Below are 17,637 nucleotides of genomic sequence, written 5' to 3' on the forward strand. Positions count from 1 at the left end.
TTAAAAAAATATTTATTGCATTTTTCTTTTCCAAAAAAAAAAAGCATAGCATTATTAGCAACCATTGGAAGGCAAACATGGCAATTAATAGCTCCAATTATAAACATTTGCTCCGTACACAAGCAAAATTGAGCTTATGGAGTGTTTGGCAGTGTGGTTGCGGGTGCTTTTCAAATAACTTTTCGTGCCAAAATGCATGCCAACGATGTTTTTTTATTTTTTAAAAATCATTTTTGACATCAGCACATCAAAACGATCCAAAACGTACAAACCATATTAAATTTTAGCAAAAAAAAAAAAAAAAATTTCAAATTTTTTGGGAACGCGGCCGCAGCCGCGTTCCCAAACGGTGCCTAAGCCAACATATGGGTCCTTAACAAGAAAAACAATTTATATTACTGGCAATCTCTAGAACTATGAGGAAAGACAGGCCATTAATGCATTCCACCACAAGTTTAAATAAAATAGGGTGTGCGACAAATCAAACTATAAAATCGATGTGTTGTATTTTAGGACGGGAAGGGTGTTTGGGATAGTGTTATCAGTTATTTTTTAAAGTGTTTTTTATTTATAAAAGTATTAAAATAATTTTTTTATTTTTTAAAATTAATTTTTTATACTAGCACATTAAAAAATTTAAAAACACTAAAAAATTAATTTTAAATAAAAATAATAATAATAAAACGTAGCTTTAGGAGAACACAACAGTTTGAGGATTTCTTGTCAAAGAAACTAGAACAGCAAGAAGAACGGAAAGGGAAAGACGGGTTAAGGACAGGAGAGGTTTTTGACTATAAAAGAGTGTCAGCCAGCTAAAGTTTAAAGACATCAAATTTGAATTTTCTAAACTTTGGATGTGTGTCCTTGGCAATATCATCACAGCAGCCTTTTGCTATTTATATAGGATTTTCCACCTTTTCTGTCATGGTGAGTTGAAATGGACCCCACTTCCACGCGCCAAGTTTCATAAATGATTCCATCCTCTATCCACATCATTTACAATTTATATGCATGCATTATTATTTTCTTAATTAGCATCTCCGTGTTTTTTAATTCGTTTTTTGCCTGAAAATAAATTAAAATATTTTTTTATTTTTAAAAATTTCAGATTTTTGCAGGCGAAATTTGAATTATAATAGTTTAGAAGTGAGCTATCTTTACATCATTTATTGAATTCATGTATAAATATATTTTTTTATTTTTTAAAATGGTTTTTGCTTATTAAAATGTTTTTTTTCTATTTTAAAAAATTTATTTTTAATATCAGCATATTAAAACGATATAAAAATACCTAAAAAATTCTATTGAAAAAACTTTTTAGATTTTTGCAGGCCAAATTTGAATCATGATAGTTTAGAAGTGAGCTATCTTTGCATCATTTATTGAATTCATGTATATTGTTTATAAAATCTAAATTAAATTTAAAAGATAATAATAAGATTGTAAGATATATGATGTTAGAACAATAATACCAAACATATCAATATATTTATGTTGATAGATCTGATGACATGATCATCTATGTCAATTTATTTTCTAAAATAACAAGATAAACAATGCATCAACTTTCAAGATTAATTGATGTCATCTAGAACTACGTGTATTCATGTGAAATTTCATTGAACTCGTGGGAAAATCTAAAGGACATTCATGATTTTTTTTTTACAGTAAGCTGTTTAATCCGACAATGAAAATCATTGACAAAATCGAACAAACACTTATTTTTTTATTGGTGGGTGATCACTGATCAATCCGTGGACCGTAATAGTTAATAACTTAATACAGCTGGGAGGGAGGAAGAGGTTAGATCATCACCGTCACTGTTGGCGCCACGTGGAACACAGCTATGCCAGCCAGCAGTGATTCAAAATGAGCCACCCTATTCACAAAAGGATGATCACACCCTTCAATTAGGACAAAAAGAAAAGAAAGAGGAACAGGCTAAAAATATACTCACCGCCACGATTTTTCTTTTTTTAAAACACCACATTAAATTAAAAATATTCACGGAATAACATAGTTGAAAAAAATTAATGAAATAGCATTTATACATGTTAGGATTATAAAATACGATATTTATAGCTTATTGTTATTCAAAATAGTGATATCCAATGAAAAAAATATTAAATGAACAGGAAAAATTAGGGATAAGAGAGAAAAAAAAAAGAAAAAAAAACTTTATAGACAAATCAAAACTCTAATTACAATATTATTAGTACCATAAAAAGATTTTGATTAAATGAATTCAACAAATGTCACCAACAATAAAATAAGTGAGCCACACTTACTGTTTAAAGATGGTAAAAAACACTTGTTTTTGGCTGCAAATATACCCCACTCGATTTATCATTAGTTATATTTTCTAGTATTATTGAATTTGTTTTTTTGAGATTTTTTTCAAGTGTTCTAATCAAAATTTTGGTATATATTTAAAAATTTTCTTTTCTTTTACTTTTCTCTTCAGCCCATTCCATAATTTTTTTTTAATATCGCTATTCTAAATATAACAAGCTATAAATACAATATTTTTTAATTACAACATGTACGGATTATATTATTTTATTATTATTTTTGCATTATTTCACCAATATAAAAAAAATACAAATAACCAAAAAAAAAAAAAAAGTCATCCGCCACATCTTCCTATCATTAACAATTCATCACAGGGACAGCTTTTGTCCTGTTAAATTCTGTTTTAACTTATGGTGTCTGGTCCCACTCGGGTCCATCCTAGCTGGCCTTTCGATGGTTATAGGAATAATTAATACATTGATATGATATTTTAATATAGTTTTTATTCATCGAGATTAATTTTTTTTAATAAGAATTTAGATAGTTTTTCAATTATTTTTTTATATATTGACAAGGAATTTATAAATTCATCGATCAATATATTCATTAAATTTCTTCTTGTTCGATTGTGCTTTCTTCTGCGTCCAAAATAATAACACAAAAAATAAAATCATTTACCTATCTAAAGCAACGATGAATGGCGGGTCTGAGCAAGGTATTTCACCGTGGGCTCCACTCTCTGTCATTCCTTATTTACCCTGAAAAAGTTGTAGCGGTCCGATCACTTTTTTGATGTACAAGATTTGATTTTGACTTGGAAGCGGAAATTGGAAGCATTCTAGAAAGTAGAATAGAATCTCCTGCCGATTCTCGTGGTTTATATCAGTGCGAATCTACAAATGCCAAATCAGTCCAAATTTCATGAACCCTACAACGATGCCTTCAAAATCACTAGGAATTATCATGGAACCAACCTGGATGCCAAATAATGCCTTCAAAATCACAGCTAACAACATCACGTGGCATTATTAGATTGAAAAAAAAGAGACCAGAAGCAGGTTGAACAGTAGCAGTAACAGGAGCAAAACAAGACCCGGTCTATGAGCTTGGTGGGGCTCCCATGGGCATAAACTGAGTGCTGCTAAAGTGACATTTTTGCTAATACAAATATCAGTGGGCATTGACTGAAAATATGGAAATCTACGAGTTGAGGAGAAGCTACCCTCGGTCTGACATCATGCTGAGCGGGAAACCACCGCCCAAAAAAGGGGTTAGAATGCAATAGACGATGCTCTACTTATTCTCTCTTTGGAGATGATGGTATCTACATAAAATGATAAAAAAATAATAATAATGGAGAGAATTTGTAGAGAAACAAATTAAAAATGTTACAATTGCTATACCACCTAACTAAATTGCCTAGTGTTTCAAAATTGACTGTCCTTAAAGATAAACCTTCAAGATCTCTTGACAACAACAGTGGCAAAACATGGATGGTGGATGAACTCAAAGGAAACCTTGAGCGACGGATCGAGAGCTCCGACCTGGCAAATCACATTTAGGGCAATGCTATTGTGTTCTGCAACCTGCTCCAATACGCGGAGTTCAGCTAATCTGTCTGGGTCATTGGAAAAACCACTCCTCACCTCCTTTGCAATCTTCTGAGCATCCTTGAAATAATTGTACATAACTAATGTCTGTGGACAGAAAGAGAAATCAGTTGAGATTTATATAAGAAAAGATCATGTGGCGATAACTAGTAACCATCATAGACTACTTACAGAAAAGCGGGTGCGGGATGTTGATTCCTTGAATGAAGGGTATGAAATGTGATCAGGGATACAAGCCTTTTGTAGAAGTTCAAAATGCTGTATAAACCTCTGGAGAAAAATAAATTTGGCGTGAGAAGAAATGACATCATTGAGCCATCTCGTGGTCGCTTCTGTGCGAGAAATATTTTTTTATCTGATGTCTACGCTAATTTTTTTGCTCCTCCAATCAAATGAATCGATTTTAATGCAAAGAAAAGATAACTTGTTAAAATAAACACCGAGCATAATATCTCAGTCAAGACTCTGCAACACCATATTTCCAACAAACATATCAATTGATCTGAATGGCACCATTCATCTTGGCAACACGGTTAATGCTTAACATTATTTGTGGAGAGAGCAACCATTATTTCCTCTTTTAAACATATGGCATTCTATGATGCTCTACCAAACATTGCCTTATTGTTTATAGGTATGATATTAACTACCATATACACAAGATATACACTTTACCTCATGTTCAGAATTAAATGGGCTGGGAGATTGTAAGACCATCAGTTCATTCCTCAAAGCAGCAAGCAGCTAGACAAATAGAACAAGTCCTTCAGAGCAATTGAGATGACAAAAGCGAAACAAATGAATTTTATTTGAAAAGCTGGAAGCATATGTTCTCAGATTCACAATATATAAAAAGACAATATCGATTAAAATAAAATAAAAAATCCTTTGGAAACCTGCAAAGTAGGGTTCAAACTTCCTAGAAGCAAGGGCATATAAAATGAAAAAAAGGACAAATTCCATCCACAGTAACAATCAGATTAGGTAGTTCTCGAGAATGGATGCATAACCTCATAAACGAGACCCCCTCTCCCCATGTTTGTTGGTCCATCATGAGAAAGATAAAAATTACTATGATTGATTGTTCAAATTGAAAGATAGAATCAAGACTTCGGGTTCTACTTCTACATTTTTTAATTGGCTGTAATTGAATGAAGTTATATATACATATATATTATTGCAGTTTAAGAAATTGAGTAAAAGTTTTGTATCAGTTTAGCTTTTGTGCAATGGACATACGATATGAGACAAGAAGTATTTGAAAGGCATATGTACCAGTGTGAGTCCTTCAGCAAGACATATTTGGCATTGAAGAAACAAGATTGCAGGAGGGATCCTAGTGTCCCTTGCCAGGTCCTTTGGAGAATCCTTTCTTTTCTTTCCCTTTTGTTTAGCTGATTGACAGATGAACATGAATGAAACAAATTGGTGGTGTATGCTAAGGAGATTTACCAGTGAAGAAACAATTGTATGAAGAATATAAGAAATATTTTATTATCCTGGAACAAAGAGTCTGTCCACACTCAGAGGAACTGGCCCAGCAGCCCACCAAGTCAATTTTGTTCAATCAATGATCTGAAAATGCTAGATAACTCTGCAAATGACCCAGATGTCAATTTCCTGTTAAGCAACAGTTCATTTACAGCCAGACTCATCTAGTCATTTTTTATTTCGTTTTTCCCTTCTTTGTGCAAAAATCCTAGACTGGAACCCCAAGGCAATCTAGCAGAGTTGTTTTGTGCAGTTTTTGCTCCTAAGTTCTGGCCTATATCCTTGAAAACAAAACATGCGAGAAGTAGAGGTATGCTTACAACTGCCATCGCTCACTGTCATCTTCAGATGTGTTTTCTCTGCAAGCCTGATCAGAACAACATACAAATACCAATACACCATGCAATATTCACTGGGAGAATAGAGCTCTAATTCAAAACCCAGAACGAGAAATCGATGGGAAATCCAATAAGTTTGCTCCTCCACCCAAATGAGGATGTGTTTAAATATTCTTGCTGATGCATTCTGCAAAACCAAATAAATTTAATAACTCTGTAAAGTATCTCAGTTTATGACATTGGGTGAACAGAAACTGAAACACAGAACTGCTAGAATGCAAAGATAAAAGATTCACAGATACCCATTTATATCTAGTTCAATAATGAAAAAAAATAAATCTGGATCCACTCTTTTGTACTCATTTAAGCCAAATGGCAATAGAACTAATCATACAAGTATTGTCAAGTTTGGACGCGTGATGACATGAAATCTCAGAACAAAGAGCCTTCCTCTCAACAGGCAACATCTATGCAAAGCCTTGTGATGAAAATTATAATAGATTTAATAAAGATATATTAAGGATGACTAAACAATTAGAATACTTCTGCCCTACCTTCTGACAGTGTCCAATTACAACTTCATAACAGCTTTATACATGTTAGTTTTCTCACAATAGCTACGCTAATCACACTATATTTGAATTTCGAAGTTCTATTCACAATGGCAGAGTATGATCATGGCATTTCTGTTTTTCTCTTTAAGAAAAAATTAAAAATAAGAATGAAACCAAACAGTAAAGCCCCTCAGGCAATTCCCTTTTCTAAATGTATTATAAAGGACTCAAATGGTGAAACCACAAATACTGAGAATCTTGAGGCAATGACATTGATTCCCAAACTCTTTCACCTTCATCCATACACACGTTTACTTATTCATCTACCAATCTAAATGAGTATGTTTATATGTATAAATTGGAATTATTTACATGATTAAGAATCCAATTCCCTTTTATACACTGGTACTTTTTTGGGTGCAACGATAAGTAAAATGCTCAAGAGAGCAACATACCTCGCCATTTGAAACGCTAGAGCCTTCTCCAAACTCCTTTCTGAAAGCAAGCTCTATCTGCTAACAAACAGATGTAGAACATAAGAATAAACACCACCTGATGTCTGCCAAAATAACTCTGAAAGCAGATACATGGAACCATATAATTTACATTTGGTCTTGAAGAGTTAATAAAAATCATTAAATTGCAAGAAACTCATCAAGCTTGAATAGCCAGATACTTAACAGAATAAGGTGATGTTAAGGTTAGTGGCTGGGGAGGAGCAGACAACATTGCAATAGCAAAACCAGCACTTAAAGCATGGTAACCATAAACATCAAATAGATCAAAATGAAAAAAAAGTAAACAAAATTTTAAGCAGAAAATACTAATACAAGAGACAAGCCACACTTTCATAATTTATGTAGACAACGCAGATTGCATGATAGTTTATACAACTTTGATTAGGTTAAGCATTGTTACTCATTTCCACAATAATGGTTAGGTTCAGGACAGGTTAACATTCAATTATCTCTTCAATAAATATACTAGAAAGCATTGTCATTAAAATAAATGGTGCATTTGAAATGAAATTTGCTTCAGGAACAGAAACAAACAGCCCAAGCAGACAAAGCAGACAATACATTAAGGAAGATTACAAACCTGTACATAGATAACACGCCAATCTTGTAAAATCTTTCCAAGTTTACGCCTCTGCCATGCAGCATTTGTGCAAAGAATTTTGAGCATATTGATCACTAACTGCATCAAATGTGATAATTGAAAAAATATTAGAAGATAACATGGCATTGACCACCATCACTTTTCATGATATCAATTTATTTAAATAGGATATGTGATAGTCATGACTTTTCAAATTTGCTTCTTAGTTATTATGATTAATAACACGTTATTTTCAAGTGTCATTTTTACAATGGAAAGGCAGCATCAAAAATTTATAATGGGGAGTGGAGATAGTAATAAATAATGTTTCTTTAACTAGGGAAAAACTTTACAAGGCGGTCACTTTTGAGACTGAGGGAATATAATAAAAGATAACACTTGTCTTCACCTGTCCTAACTGTACAACATATTCATTCTTCTGAATATCATGGTGCAGAAAGACCTCAGGCAGACGTGCAGCTCTAATAATCAGAGAAAACATAGGACACCGCCCGTAGAGTTTTCCATCTTGAACCAACAGAAGCTGTTACAAGTAGTCAAGTTTGAGAGTCCAGAAATGTAATGATAAGTAACTACCAAAAGAATCTTGTACAAAATGGTGAACACGTTAAACTAGATAAAAAAAAGGGAAGACAAAGTAGGAGAGATTATTAGAATGCCAATCACTAAGCATAACTCAAGAAACAGATAATACAGCATTCCATAACAGGCTCAAGTCCATATTCTTCTTCTTCTTTTCAGCTAAAAGTGAAGTGCATAATTCTTTTCAACATGATAAGAGAACTGGGTCAGTTAAAAAGGTTAAGGAATTCATAAACAAGGAAGCAACCCGGTAGCAGCCATTCTAATAATCAGAAAGATAGTGTGGAAAAAGTCAAAATAACCTGGAGATGTGCTCTTGCAACCAAATCAGGCTGTGCTTTTTGAAATTGAGCCACAAAGCGCAAAAGAACTTCCAAAGAAGGGTCCAACGGGCATGAACATATAATATCTAGATCATGAAGAAGTTTTTCAAAATACTCAATGGCCTGGCAGAACAGAAAGACAAAAACATTAATGAATATGAAATGAAGAAACACCACACTACTAACCATCAAGTTCTAACCTTTTTCCAACTAAGAATTTTAATTGAACGTGGTGGAGTTGGGGCTGAAATTCTGCTGTTTAAACTAGCATCAAACCCAATAGCTTGATGGCCAGAAGCAGTTGTTCTATCTTCTGTACCATCTTCACAAGTTCCATAGGCATTAGACATTAGGAATTCTGCTGATTTAAGAATTATTCCTAGCTCTGAAATGCAGGAAGCTATATGTTTTCTTGCCAACTCTAGACCTCTTCCTTGAGGTCGCCTCATGCAGGTTAAAACATGGAAAAAGTGCTGAAAGCAAAAGGAAAGATGGTTAAAATAAGTACAAGACATACCACAAAAGACAAGTGCAAGGTGCTGCAAAGCTTAAGCACATAGAACCAAATAAAAAAAAACAAATGAAGTTGACTCATGGGCGACCATATTTTCCAAAAGTGAGAAAAGGATAGAGAAGACATAAAAGAAGAGGCATACTTGGAAATCCAAGATACCAGGCTACCAGAATTGTGTTATATTAATAACAGCCAGGAGAAACAAGAAAACGTAGATAATTGATGAGTAGAAAGGAAGAAATATCCAATTATAAACCATATCACTGGTTCCTCAACATTGAAGTAAGGAAAAGAAAACCCTAATGTTGCAGACAATATTTAAGTCTTTCAAAAGTGACTGTCAAAATGAAAACTTCATCATTTGTTTTCAACAACATGAGGTTTTTTAACCAGAAATCAAAGCAGGTGTTTTAAATCCTGAAACTTTGATAAATTTTGGCATTCAATATCTCCAGAATCCTCTATGCAGCTACAAGCGAAACTAACTAAATTTGTCATCTCAATTAGAAAAGAAATAAATCCACTGAATATTCAGGATATGAGCAAACATTATGAAAGAACAGAAAATTAAGCATAGACAGGACCCATATTCACCACAACACATTTTAGAGCAAACACAGGATAAGACCTTACGAAAGCGTAAGCGGCATAACAATGCTTTGCAGTAGCCTTCTTCCAGATCAGAATTAGTTTGTAAAGGCTCTATATCTGCATCAACAAAATCACCATACTTAATTAAGAGAAATACGATGATACATCTTGCCAAGCACTAAAAGATAGCGTGGAAATATGAATGGTAACAAAACACAACCTTCTCTTTTATGAAACCAGTGCAATTGATGTGAAAGTCACAATTTTACATATTAAGTTATTGAACAAGTAGATGAGATCAAGCTTTTCAAATACACGTTCAAAACAATTCAAAGATCACCCCCTCTATCCTAACAACATAAATATGCAGCCCTCGTGAAATTTTTTTACTTTGAGTGCTCGTTTCATCCAATCCTTCTCAATGTTGATATACAATGCCCCTGCTAAAATTAAATATGTTATCAGATAAATACCCTCTAACGGTTTTCTTTTGGATGAAGGGGCTTTACAAGCTCGTAGTTGGCGAGAAATATTCTCTTCAACAGCATTTAACAATGACAAGCACCTTTCATCTCCATCCCCACTCAGGGGAAGGCCATAAGCCATTGTAAAAAGATCCTCTTCCTGCCAAATAACCAATTTGTAAATCATTTTATAAAAAACAAGCACAAGAAACAATAAAAAAAATCCCAAGTATGCAGCATGTCTTGCAATTAGAATGATCATAAAATTTAATATTAAGATAGCAACCATGCATGATAAAGAAAAAAAAAAGCAAAAAATTAATGATACAAAATAAACAGAGGTTAAAGGAGCTGTTGGAATACTTTACTTCATGAGTACGTGCATCTGAGACAACTGTAATCACTGCCTTGCATGTTGCACGTATGACTTTGCAATAAGAATGCAGTAGGGCATGTGATGCTGTCCTCTCTGGTCTCAGAAGGTAGGCGCAGGAAAAAACAGTTTGTGCCAGTGAGTGACCCTTGTGCCATGTTGCCTTCCATGAAAAGACAATTGTTTAGAAACATTATTGTATTACTGATAAGAACTCAAATTAGGATTTGCCCCACTCCAGCCCACCTATTGAACCAAAGTCCAGGACCAGGGCTGCTTATGATGTATCAGCTACAAGGAAAAGAAAAGAAACAACACCCACATTCACTCATACTTGCACATTAGACATGTGTAATTATTAATGCATGCAAATTCCAGTGCATGCACGTGCAAATAAAGAAGTATATTTTTCATCAAAGATTTCACATTTTCATCACAAACAGGGCAAGTGAGAATTGGATAAAAAGAAATGTTGAAAAACAATATGCGTTAGGGAAAAGGGAGCATATGGAAAATATATTAAGTAGATGTTTGAGAGAAATTTAAATACAAAACGAATTTTAAACAGGTTTCTTTCTTTCAGATAAAAATGTAACTGTCAGGTGGTATTCATAGAACTTCCACATTCAATTGTGATGAAATGCTCTTGATCCCGCTAAATTTATGCATCACTAAAGGAAAGAAAACCTCTTATTAGAATTAACTCCACAATACCTCACACGTCAAGAGATGGTCCATGATGTCAATCATGCACTGAACATCAGTAGTTTTGTCAGAGCTAATAGGCACAGGCGCCACACCGTCTTCAATTGCTTCATCAAAAGAACAGTACCTGTTGACGATACCAGAATCCATCTTCGGGTCCATTATCTAACAAAATCAATTAATACACAAATTAAAGCCAAAAAAATCACTAAACTCATAAATAAATACTGTATTAAAAATGAAAATGTATCAAGTTACCTCTAAAGCAGACATTGCAGCGTAAAGATTGAAATTCTCACCGTGAATTAGCTCACCATCGCGTAAATCTGTCACAAATCATTATTTTAATTAAAATCAATCATTAAAAAAAGAGTCGCATTATACATTTTGCACTAATTAATTACGTATTAAAGAAAATTCAAATTCTAATAATTATAGAATCAGTATTCTAATGCTTGATAATAAAAAAAAAAATGAGAGCTCAAATCACAAAAATAAAAGAAATAACTAAGTTCACGATTAATATTTTACTATTTCAAATGCGATAAAATAAAAATAGAGTTTTAGGAAGTCGAAAAAGAGAAGCTAAATCGGAGACCTTTACAAGCCGCTTCAAGGAGAGAAGACGCGTCAGCCCAGACAGTGTTTGCAGTTGCAGGAATTGATGAGGAAGAGGAGGGTTGATGCAGTGCGTGACGGTCCATCGATGCTTGCTCTGTGCTCTTCCAGTCCGTTGATGAATGTTTAAGCTCTCCTTGAAGTCAGAGAGAGTGAGCGAGTTTTTGAGTTTGATGCTTTGATTCCAAGAGCGAGATACTAGAGGGACTGTGCGCGTCTAAAAGTAAATGGAGGAGAAGGTTTACTGGTTTAGGGCACTTGTCTCGGTTTGGACTTTGTACTTAATTGTGCACTTGGTCCTCATACTCTTACGTTTGTCTTAATTTAGTCTTCTTGCTTCTGTTTTTTTCCTTTGTCCTTCCTTTGCTCTCTGTAAACCATGGGTATTTTCATCATAACTCTTAAAAGAAAAAAGAAAAAAAACTTAAAATGAAATTTTTTAGAAAAAAAAATCAAAACTCATATGGGTAGATTACTAAGTTGATTTTTTATAAGCCATATGTATTTGATCCATATTATGGATTTATCCCATCCAAGTTTTTTTTAAAACAAATCCTAAAACAAGCCTTATATTAATAAATTATTAGTTTATTTTGCAGTATGGTTGTGAGTACTTTTCAAATAACTTTTTATGTTAAAATACATGCTAATAAAATTATTTTATTTTTTAAAAATTATTTTTGACATCATCATATTAAAACGATTCAAAATGTACAAATCATATTAAATTTTAACAAAAAAAAATCAAATTTTTTAAAAACACGAGTTGAACTGGTTCCAAACATGCTTTAAAAGTTAACTTATCAAGGCTAGTTCTTTTAACTAGGCTGCAAACCAGAATTCATAAATCATCACTTAGGATCCACCCACTTTTTTTTTTTTTTTTCTGTTGGTGTTAGTTGGATGAGTTAACATAACCATTTTTTTTATGATTCGGTCTTCCACTCAGTTGCCATTATAGACAGTGTGCTAGGCGCATATGCATTATCATCCTTTATCAAGCTGTGGTCAATGAGGGTGCTTTTACCTCTGACTGCGTTTTCACATCTGTTTGTCGAACAGAGCAGAGTTTCTCACAGCACATCGCTGCTTAATTCGTATGATCCATCATGTTATATGGACTGTGGGAGATAAGGATATATCAAAACTACTGTTTTGTCACATCCACACACAATGGAAAAGGATCATAACCGAGGCTGAAATGAAATGCCTGACTTGGTAAATCTTCAATCAAATGATAGTGTCTATGGCATCCTATGATTAAGCCTCCTTAACCATATCGAATGAAGTATCATATGAATCATATCATATGGCTTTGCCGGTCGATTCAACGTAAAATGTCTCTGTGCTTGGATCACTCTTCTCTGCATTGTATGGTATCTTTTATGCGAGATCCCTTTTAAAATCGTTTTGATTTCCTGTATCTTCTCCGACGGAATGTTTACGGAGAACTTGCTCCAATCAAGAACATCACTAAATGGCAACGAATAGTTATCGGAAATGATCACAGGAACACACCCCAATTGAATCGCCGTTACCACCCTAGGACTTGCTACTTCATGCCCACTTGGGCACAAGCAAAACTTGCTTTGGCCCATTAATTTGAAGTAAAGATTATTATTTTTCTTCCTTTGAGTGACGTACTCGTGGACTTGAATCTCATCATCCTTGTCTTTCCACCGTTTTAACAAGACCTTCCTTATGCGACCATGAGCTCCGCCGGCGAAAAAGGCAAGGATTGGACGCTTACTTGGGGGCTGGGCGCCTTCACGCGGCAGTCCAAGCTTGCCAACATGAAGGAAGATTTCTGGTACCGAGACATCTCTTTGGGGCTGGAACCCTTCTGATGTATTAGCATTGCAAAGAGCTCTAATAAAATACTTGAAGAGTTCAGGATTGGCTCTTGAGATATCTGGCCCCTAGGATAAAAAATTCCAAATTAATATAGGATTAGCTTTCATGTAACATCCACTCTGATAATTAGTATAGCTTGTCAAAATACACAGACCAAGTTCCTTTTCGATCAGGTCTCAAACAGCTCTCTCTTACTCAAAGTCTCGAACTATTTAATGGATTCACAATTTTTCTTCTTCTTCAAGCCTTCTACAGGATTCGAGTCCTAGATGATAGCGCTAGTGGAAAACACACACACATATATATAGCCATAAATGAAGTAAGTTTTCCTTACCCAATCATGGCAAGAAATTGAGAAATGGTCAGCTCCATTGGTTCTGTTCCAGTAAGTGTACTTATCAGCTATAACACGAACATAATCTGTGACCAAGGTTTGTAGTTGGTGGCGAGAGAAGGTCACGCGAGGTTTATAGATATAGTGCATGATATAGGCCACACTTAAAGGGAGAAGAAATGCATGTGCTTCGTCAGGATGGCGAGCAATAAAGTGGCTTTTGCCCCTCTCTATTTCATCAAGAAATTGACCTTCAACGCTATAGATGTTGTTTACTGGTCCACCATGGAGAACAGGTAGTTCTCCTTCCTTATAAACCCATATCTTGAATCTTTTCTCCATCTCTGTGTGACTCCTGAATAAAAATTAATTAATATATATAATAACAAAAATAATTGCAGATTAATTTATTTAGATTTTTTTTTTCTTATTTCTTGTACGTTTGGTTTATCTCCTGTCAGGGGACAAAAGTCCAAGCAATAAACTAAACGGGGCAACACAAAACCAACTTTGTTTTGGCACAACTTATTTGTCAATCTTCATATATAGAAGTATCTCTCAATTATTAGTGATCCGAAAAAATAAATATTTCTCAAATCTAAATTATTGTTCTTGAACCAGCACAAATAGTGATTACAAAACGTCCCAGTCAGGGACGAATTGAGGGCGGCGTCGGCAGTGGCCCTAGGTCCCCAGTTTTTTTTTTTAAATCAGGTTCTTGGAATAATTTCCTAATTCTGGGCCAACTTGTGGCATGATTTTTCCACCATAGCTAGAGTCTTGCACAGATTTGGCAATGTGGTATAGTGAATGCCAAGTTGAGGTCTCATTGGGGTGGTTGAGACCTGAGACCTCTCATTGGCAAGCTGTCAATTTTACTACATATGCAGGCATCTGAAAGAGGGCTGTAAGAGGGGCAAGACAGCTCGCCAATTTAAAAACCAATAAAGCATTAATGTTACTGTTGGGGAAAAAAGAATTGTGCAGTCGAGTGAAATCTTGTAAGCGAAAATATTACTGCAAAAAGTGCAAAGACAGAGATCTCTACTCCAAACTTAACTGATGAAAAGCATATTGATTTCTGTAGATGAGTCCTCTAGGTATGTAACTTCCCTTCTTGTATGATGAAGAGTTCCTTGACCGAATTGCTCTCAAAATGGCATCTCTTGCTCTTGCTAAACCATCTTCAATTCTCTCAAAACCCGTCTTGATTTTCTGCCAACAAAATAAATAAATAAATCAATAACCAAAAAGGGAATCACAACTCAGGCTCACTCTCTCATGCCTTGCAACCGCTGGAAATCTGGGGCTAAAACTTACTGTAATATTCTGTACTGCCAATAGAACAGGTGAACGTGATGGTCGGAGCCTTTCATCAAGAGGGCTTACTTTGATCTTCCAAGTGATTTGCGCATCCTGGCCAACACCAAGAGTGGTGTTTGGTGGTGGTAGCAGCAGAATTGTTGATGGATGAGGTTGAAAATTAGGCGTATAAAAAGAAGACAAACGGCTGGGAATGTTGATAGGCTGGTAAAAGGGAGATAAGCAGACGAGAAGCAAAGTGGAAAGAAAAGCTGATTGCAGTAGGCAATTTATGGGAGAGCTAACAAAAGTTGCCATTGCTTCTCCTTCTCTTTCAGTACTTGGTTTTTTTCCTTGTACTGATCACGGAGACAGTCAGACAGAGGTGGATAAGCATGGTGGGGTATCTTCATAAGTTCATCAAAGACTAGCAGTGGCACTTTTTATTGATGATTGAATGTAGAGCTAGACTTGTCATTCGATTTAACCATGGCAAGTAGCAAGCAATCGAAGCAACAAATTAACGAAAAAAAGGCCCTCAGACTTTAATTTTTTGTCAAACTGACCCTTATTCAAAGTTTTCGCCCAAATTGATCATTCTACTATCAATTTTAGCCAATTTTAATTCACTCGTCAATCTCTGTCAATGATAAGAAATAATTTGGTAAATGTAAACAATGAAATATATACATATTTAAATAAAAAAAATCCAATTCATTTCTCCTGCTCCCATCAACGTTACTTGTAGAAGACTGAAGACACATGTGACATCATTTAATTTTCTTTTTATTACAACCCATATACGTGGCATGATTTATTCTTTTATTTGAGTCAGCTAGCAATTTTAATCAGCTAACTTCATCACTAAAGGAGGGGAGGAAAAAAATAAAATTAGTCAAAATCGACACTAGAACAGTCAATTAGGATTAAAATCTTGTGAAGGGTTGATATAACCAAAACTTTAAAGTAAGAGGACCATTGGTGATTTTTTTCCCCGTTGTGGAATCCTTTTGTCTTGTTTTTAAAAAAATTCAAGCTCAAAATCTCAATCATCATTGGGGAGGAGAGGGTACATTGACAAGTCTGATTTGTACCATTTTGGTCGATTTGTGCCCAAGCAGGACTGCGAAGGAGTTACTGAAACACCGACGGACCTTTTTCTTTTTCTTTTTTTCTTTTTTTCTGTTTTTTTCTTAAAAGACATTAGTACATTGGCCCTCATTTTGATGTCGATGGGATCAATTGTTTTTTTAATATAAAAAAATTATTAAAAGCATAAGGAATCTTTTGATAATGATATTAAATTCGGTAAAATGAGTTAATTTTAAAATTTCTTAAACTTAACTATTTACCTCACTCGAATTTTATTATTATTATTATTTGTTATTTAAATTACATGTAAGAAGAATGTTTGGGTGTATGTTATTTTATGTTGTTAATTGCTTTTAAATTAAGTTAAAGAATTTTCTAAATGACACTCTTGGATTTTCAAATCATGTTAATTGTTATTCAAATCTAAATTGTCCAAAAAAATGTGATCCCAGAAGAAAAATGGTGTTAATGTGGACAAATTATTAATCAGCCTCTCTGAAAATGGAGACATCAGCAGCATTGGTTTCTTGAAATTGGTTCGAACAGAGAAACAACTCCCACTTCTAGACCATCAAGCCTGGAACAAAACTTTGCAAGACTCTGGAAAGCCGCGTAACTTCACAGTCCAGTCTGTTTTGCTTAAGATATGCAGTAATGGCCTCTCTGTGCTAAGCTGCACCAAGGAATTTAAATGCTATCAAAGTAAAAATTCGATCGTTAACAATAATGAAGATGACAAGAAAAAAAACTTATCACAGCAGAGGAAACCCTTTCCTTAGCTAGTATTATGATCATGGTACTATAACTAAGTTCAGTTGCCTCAGCTCTCTCAAATTACTAACATTCTCTCATGTCATAGGACTGAGATTTCCAGCTAGCATGCCATCTAACTTAAATGCCATCCTCAAATAGCAAAATAATTTAGCACCCAATTTCACTTGACAGTCAATGAACAAGACCAAGTTCATGAAAAACATATTTGCAGATCTAGAGTGAAATTGCAAAGGCAAAAAAGCTCTGAAATAAGGGTGTTGACACAATCAGTTCAAAAGATTGTCGTGTAGTTGTTCCACATATGTGCAGAGGCCAGTTTGGAGCTATTGCCAGTGTCCTTGCCCCAAAAGATACAAGGTAGGCAGAACATTGGATGAGTTATCATGAAAAGAATCCCATTCTACTTGTCCAGAATTTCTCAGCATCAGATCCTTTATCTAATGGGGGGTTCAAGATGATGGAAGACAGAAATCTAAGACCATATTTCCAGTTTCCCACAAAGAAACTGGTTAACATAGACAAAAATCTACGCTAATTAATCTGATTCCTTGAATGGTTAGACAATAACTTGGATTTGCAGTAAGGACTGCAAAGTGCAAATCAAGGAAAACAGCAAAAAGCCCTAAAACATAGCAGCAATTGAAAAGACCTAGCAACACTGATGTATCTGTATATGGCTGTGCTACAGTATCATGCCGCTTCTAGTA

The 17,637-nt window shown here is 34.5% G+C and overlaps 2 protein-coding genes across 3 annotated transcripts; both read right to left on the reverse strand.

Annotated features, from left to right (window-relative positions):
* Positions 1-3,563: 3,563 nt before the first annotated feature.
* LOC133690152 (uncharacterized) lies at positions 3,564-11,833 on the reverse strand. Of its 2 annotated transcripts, none has more exons than XM_062110366.1 (16): positions 11,555-11,833; positions 11,215-11,282; positions 10,966-11,121; positions 10,247-10,414; positions 9,888-10,038; positions 9,452-9,531; positions 8,510-8,782; positions 8,289-8,432; positions 7,793-7,927; positions 7,384-7,482; positions 6,741-6,797; positions 5,714-5,918; positions 5,178-5,296; positions 4,578-4,646; positions 4,074-4,172; positions 3,564-3,989 (listed from the first exon to the last, which is right to left on the reverse strand). In XM_062110366.1, exons 1-16 carry the CDS (start codon positions 11,658-11,660, stop codon positions 3,750-3,752), a joined length of 2,169 nt encoding a protein of 722 aa, XP_061966350.1. In that variant the 5' UTR covers positions 11,661-11,833; the 3' UTR covers positions 3,564-3,749. The 2 variants fall into 2 exon arrangements, with proteins under 2 accessions (XP_061966350.1, XP_061966349.1); XM_062110365.1 differs by having other exon boundaries at positions 6,741-6,800.
* Positions 11,834-12,771: 938 nt separating this feature from the next.
* On the reverse strand, positions 12,772-15,531 carry LOC133688655 (probable glycosyltransferase At5g20260). The gene is made up of 4 exons (XM_062108225.1): positions 15,083-15,531; positions 14,823-14,977; positions 13,763-14,117; positions 12,772-13,493 (listed from the first exon to the last, which is right to left on the reverse strand). The coding sequence occupies exons 1-4, from the start codon at positions 15,380-15,382 to the stop codon at positions 12,819-12,821; spliced, it is 1,485 nt and encodes a 494-aa protein (XP_061964209.1). The 5' UTR covers positions 15,383-15,531; the 3' UTR covers positions 12,772-12,818.
* Positions 15,532-17,637: the final 2,106 nt, after the last annotated feature.

This window comes from Populus nigra, chromosome 3 (assembly GCF_951802175.1).
Source record: "Populus nigra chromosome 3, ddPopNigr1.1, whole genome shotgun sequence".
Classification (NCBI taxonomy): Eukaryota; Viridiplantae; Streptophyta; class Magnoliopsida; order Malpighiales; family Salicaceae; genus Populus; species Populus nigra.

Coding starts and splice junctions, on each gene's coding strand:
- LOC133690152 (XM_062110365.1), bottom strand. CDS start 11,660: ATGGACCGTCACGCACTGCATCAACCCTCCTCTTCCTCATCAATTCCT. Junction 9,532..9,887: donor CAAAAGAAAACCGTTAGAGG/GTATTTATCTGA, acceptor TTGTTGATGCAG/ATATAGAGCCTTTACAAACT. Junction 6,801..7,383: donor GGCGTGTTATCTATGTACAG/GTTTGTAATCTT, acceptor TCTGTTTGTTAG/CAGATAGAGCTTGCTTTCAG.
- LOC133688655 (XM_062108225.1), bottom strand. CDS start 15,382: ATGGCAACTTTTGTTAGCTCTCCCATAAATTGCCTACTGCAATCAGCT. Junction 14,118..14,822: donor AATCAATATGCTTTTCATCA/GTTAAGTTTGGA, acceptor ATTTTTATTCAG/GAGTCACACAGAGATGGAGA. Junction 13,494..13,762: donor CAATTTCTTGCCATGATTGG/GTAAGGAAAACT, acceptor TTTTTATCCTAG/GGGCCAGATATCTCAAGAGC.